Source organism: Crocodylus porosus, unplaced genomic scaffold, assembly GCF_001723895.1.
Source record: "Crocodylus porosus isolate Cpor-Errol unplaced genomic scaffold, CroPor_comp1, whole genome shotgun sequence".
Taxonomy (NCBI): domain Eukaryota; kingdom Metazoa; phylum Chordata; order Crocodylia; family Crocodylidae; genus Crocodylus; species Crocodylus porosus.
Genome location: NW_017728933.1, coordinates 4,002,252 through 4,007,443, shown reverse-complemented (window position 1 = coordinate 4,007,443; position 5,192 = coordinate 4,002,252). Strand labels below are relative to the sequence as shown.

At 63.8% G+C, this 5,192-nt stretch overlaps 1 protein-coding gene across 1 annotated transcript in view; it reads right to left on the bottom strand.

Annotated features, from left to right (window-relative positions):
• Positions 1 to 295, bottom strand: part of SFTPB (surfactant protein B) — a 3,429-nt gene extending 3,134 nt beyond the window's left edge. The window contains exons 1-2 of the mRNA XM_019545917.1: positions 233 to 295; positions 40 to 111 (exon numbers count right to left, since the gene is read on the bottom strand). Coding sequence (XP_019401462.1) covers positions 40 to 111; positions 233 to 295 — 135 coding nt within the window. The remainder of the gene's footprint in view (positions 1 to 39; positions 112 to 232) is intronic.
• Between the last annotated feature and the right edge of the window lie 4,897 nt (positions 296 to 5,192).

Here is a 5,192-nt window from a genome sequence, read left to right as displayed (position 1 = left end):
GACCCCCCCCCGCAGCCCCTCCAGCCCTGCCCTCTGTACCTTCACAGGTGATTCCTGCAGCAGGTGGGTCAGGAGGGTGACGACCTGCTCACAGTCACTGCACGTGTCCTCCTGGGGGGAGGAGGGGCAGCCAGGATTGAGGCCATTCCAGCACCCCTCACTCCCGACCTACAGCCCCCCCTAGCAGTACCCCTCACTCCCAACCTGTAGTCCCTGTCCCCTAGGCACCTACAGTGGGCGTGCGGTCCCTGCCCAGCCGGGCACACAGCTCCAGGGCTCCACAGCGCTGGGCCATAGCCAGGCTCTGACACCAAGTTGCGGGGCCCCCCGTGCAGTCCTCAGTGGGCAGTGCAGGCAGGGCTGGGGGGGAAACATCCATCAGCACCCTAGGCAGGGCAGTGGGGGGTGGGGGAAGGCAGAAAACCCAGGTACCTGGGCTCCTAGCCCCCCGCCCGCAAGCTGGAGGTGTCCAAGGCCCAATCCTTCACCCTAAGGGAGCCCAGCTTGGGGTGGGGGGGAACTGCCCCAGCTGCATGGAACAGCCCCCACCTGAAGCTCCCCAGAGCAAAGCAAGCAGCAGCAGCTGGAGCAGGTCCATGGTGGAGCAGACTGCTACTGCCCCAGAGGGCTTCCCTATATACCCCAAGGCAGGGAGGGCCTAGGCTCAGCCCACAGCGCAGGGGGGGAGGGAGGGCACAGCCCCTCCCTATTCCCCTCACTTCTGACCCACAGCTCCCTGCCGCCCCAACCCTGCTGTTGACCCTCACTCCTGGCCCCCAGCCCCTAGCCTTGCCAGAGCCCCTCACTCCCACCCCACAACCCCCTGCTGCCCTAACATTGACCCCCAGTTTTTACGCCCTGCCAAGACTCCAGGGTCCCCAACCACCCCAGCCCAGTCAGTACTGGTCCCAGCAGCACCCTCCTCCCCCAATAACCTCCTTCCCTCTACCAATGCCAGCCCTAAAACTGAGGCTGGTCTCAGTATTGATCAGGGCCATGATTATGGGGAGGGAGTTGGGTCTGTGGGGGTCAATTTGGTAGTACTGGGAGACTGGATACTTGGGTTTTCTCCCAGCTCCCCCCCCCCCAGGCTGGGGCAGGAACCTCGTGCCCTGGGCCTTGCCCAACTGAGCAAACAGCCCCTGAATGGAGCCATTCATGCCCCAGGTGGGGAGGGGAGGGGGCTATTTGTAGAGGGGGGGTTGATTGCACTGACTTATCTGGCAGGACTCCCCCCCCATCAGCTCCTACCTGCTCAGGGGAGGGGTGGGGACCAGCCCCCCTGATTCCCATAGTGTGATGCCCTGGCCCTGTGTACTGGTGGGGGGTTCTAGCCTCCCTCATGCCCTTACCCCATTGATGTCTTGGATTCTAGGAGTGGGTCTGGGCTGGGGGGCAGGGGGCTATAGGTTGGGAGTCAGGGACACTGGCAGGGGTGGGCAGGGCCTGCAGGTCAGGAGTGAGGAGCACCAGCAGGGCTGCAGAGGGTGGTCAGCCAACACCCCAAGAGGTCAGTGTCCCCTTCCCAAAGGTGGCAGAGAACCCAGGGGTCCCAGGTCCCAAATTTAATCCCAGCCCCCACTCCCCTTCAAACACTAGGAGGGAACCCAGGCCTCCTGCTTACCCCCCCTCAGGACCTCAGGTGTGCCAGGCCCAGAAGGGCTCTCAGGGCCCCCCTGCCCACACCCACGCCAAGGGCTCTCCAGTCAAGTGGGCACTGCAAGGGCTCAGGAATGTGCCTGTGCTTCCCCCCCCCCCGGTGGCTGTGGGTTGGGAGTGAGGGGCACCAGCAGGGATGGGGGCGCAGGGGCTGAAGGTAGGGAATGAGAGGCTCCAGCAGAGCTGGGGGGGGCCGGGGCTGAAGGTAGGGAGTGAGGGGCACTGGTTGGTCTGGGAGGGAACAGACTTGAGAGGCACCCTCGGGGCTGGTGGCAGAAGGGTGGGGCAGGTGGGGGGGCTGTGGGTCCAGAGTGAGGGGCTGCAACCAGATTGGGGGCTGTGGGTTGGGAGTGAGGGGCACTGGTGGGACTGGGGGGAGGGCACACCCAAGCGCCCCAGCCCCATTCCTTGGGAATGCCCTTTGGGGGAGAAATTCCCCCTCCCCCACCAGGCAGCGCTCCTTGGGGACCCCATGGCCCCCCCTTAGATCCCAGTGGGGAAGGTTCTCAGGACATCTGGGGTCACTGTCGGGGGGCAGGCCTGCCAGGAGCTGGGTACAGCAAGGCAGGAGAATTGTCCCCAGTTAGGACAATTAGCTGCAGCTGGGGCTAATCCAGGCACAGCCCCCTGCAGGCTCAGCAGTTACCCCGGGCTATGTTCCCCTGAGGTACATGTCCTCTGCCCCCTACCCCAGATTTGAGGGAGGTTCATTACTCACTCTGGGACAACTGTGTGGTGAATCTCCCCCCTAACAGGGGCAGCCTTGGGGATATCTGACCCCCTAGGTTGGGCTATGGGCCCTGCCTGCCCCTTCCCAGGCTATGCAAGCCAAGGGAAACTGAGGCAGTGGCTTTATGGTGCAGAACTTGTGTGTCCTGTGGCCCCTGCCAGTGCCAGAGGCTGCCCCCCGAACCCAGATGCCTGTCCCCTTGACCCCAGACACATCCCCCTGCCAGCCAGGCCAGGATTGGGCCCCAAGGTGCCAGGCACTGTATGTCTGCAGGAGGGTAAACCAAGGGGGCGGATGGATTGCAAAGAACAGGGGAGAACCCAGGCATCCAGGTTCCCAGCACCCCCCTGCTCTACCCCCCTGCTCTACCCCCCAGCCCCCTCCTCCCCTCCACATGAGGAGGGAACCCAGGCGTCTGGGCTCCCACCACGGTCACACTGGGATGGGTGATGGATGGGGCCGTTAGGTCCGGGCAGGGGGTTCCAGACCCCCGCAGTGGGGGGTGGGGGGGAGGGGCAGGGCAGGGGTGGCAGGTGTATGCATATGTGCATCATTGCATATGCATGAGTATGCCCCACTGCAGCCCATTTCCCTCAGTGCCCCTGAAGCTGTCCCCATACCTCCCCGTCCCCCTAGGGACCCTGAGTCCCCCCAGTCCATTAACCCCTTGCAGGCTGCCCCCAGGCAGGGTCCCCATCCTCTGGGTGCAGTAGGGGGGGACAAGGGGTAATGGGATCTGCGCGGGAGGGAATTCATTTCCCGGCGCTAATGCGCTGTCAGCGCGGGGCCAGGCACCGTGGATGATGGAGAGTCGCCCCCGGCGCCGCGGACGGCTTAATGGGGCGGAGAATGAGCTGCTCCCCTCCTCAGCTGCGGCACTGGCCCCCACCCTACCCCACAGCCCCTGGGGAGGCAGCTGGGGGTGCTGGTCCCCCTAGCCCAGGCCCCACTTGGTGGGGGTGCCCCATGGCACTGGGGTAGGCCCAGGGGTCTGTGCAGAGCCTGGAGCCCCTGATATCAGCCTGGGAGGGGGTTCTGCCCTGAGCCTGCATTTGCAACTGGTGGGGTCTGTGCAGAGCTTAAAGCCCCCAGTTGCAGCCAGAGGGGTTTATGCAGAGTCTGGTTCCCCCAGATATCAGCTGGGGGGGGGTCTGTACAAGGCCCAGAGCCCCCAGTTGCAGCCAGAGGGGTTTATACAGAGCCTGGAGCCCCCTGATATCAGTCTAGGGGTCTGTGCGGAGTCCAGAGCTCCAGATTGCAACCTGGGGGTCTGTACAGGGCCTGGAGCACCCTGATATCAGCCAGGGATTCTGGACAGAGCCTGGAGCCTCCTGGTTATCAGCCTGGGGATCCATACAGGGCCCAGCACAGCCTGACTGTAGCCTGGGGGTTTGTACAGCACCTAGTACAGCCCGATGGTGGCCTGTGTAGCACCCAGTGTCCCCCAATATCAGCTTAGCTGGTTTGTATTAGGGGGGACATGGGGGTTGCTGGCGGGTATATCTATGTGCTGAGCTGGGCCATACACAGGGCTTTCTATAGGGAGCTTCTCTATAAGAGAGTTTATTCATCCATGTCTCTTCCAAATCACAGCTGGAGGAGCTGCTCTATCAAGGCCCCCCTGGCTATAGGGATCTCCATGGATGGCTTCCTCTGGGGAACTGTTGATTTATAGGGGACCCCCTGGTTATGAAGGTCTCCGTAGGCAGCCATCTCTGGTGGGGGCTGATCTATAGGGGATCCCTTGGCTATTGGTATCTCCATAGGCTACTGTCTTGGGGGACTGATCTATAGGAGATCCCTCAGTTACAGAGGTTTCCATAGATGTCTCTCTCTAGAGGGGTTGCTCTATAGAAAATACCCAGCTATAGGGGCCCCTATAGGTAACTGTCTCTATAGGGGATTGGGGGATTGTTCCATGCCTTGAGCCCCTTGTGTGTTGTGTGCCCAGATCCCCTTGCGTGTTGCCTGTCACGTGTTGCATGTTGTGGGGGCAGTGTGTTCTGTGGCCCCATCCCCTGAATAAGTCACCTATTGCCCCCCGCCCCCTTCCCTGGCCAATCCCTAGCCGGGGGGGTCAGGGGTCAGGATGCCTGGGTTCTCTCCCAGGGCAGGGGGACGTAGTGGTTACAGGTGGGGGCGGGGCTGGGAGCCAGGACACCTGGGTCCTCTTGGGAGAGGGCAGCAGCGCTCCCCCCCCCACAGCCACATAGCTCTATAGGGGCTTCCGCACAGGGTCCTATACATTTTGGGAGGGGGCCTAGTGGTTAGACACAGAGGAGCCCGGACACCCCCAGGCTGCTTGGGGCGGGGAGGGGGCAGCCCGTGGCAGGGCTGGGGGAGCGGCTCCTTGGCGGCAGCAGGGGTCGTTATCGCCTCCCACAGGTCGGCGGGAGCGAGGGGGGGACAAGCTGTCCCGGGCCAGACGTGGCCCTGGGGACCTTTGCTCTTCCCCAACCGCTGAGTCAGCATCCGGGGGGGGGACACGACTCGGCACTGCCCCCTCGGCGCCACCTCCCCCCGGCTGTACCCTCCGCCGTGCCTCAGTTTCCCGTGCTGCGGGGCAGGGGCAGGACAAGTGCTCGGCTGCCCCCTGCAGCCGGGGAGGGACGCAGCAGGGCGGACAAGCGGGACGGGGGAGCGGCGTGACGGCCCGGTGCTGGGCCGGGCAGCCCGACGCCGGCTCCGTCCCGGGAGGGGATTAGCGCAGACCCCGCTCGGCTCTGGACAGACTCGGGGGGGCGCAACTGGGGGCACTGAGTCTGGGGAGGGTCTGGAAATGGGGCTGAGAGGAGATCTGCGC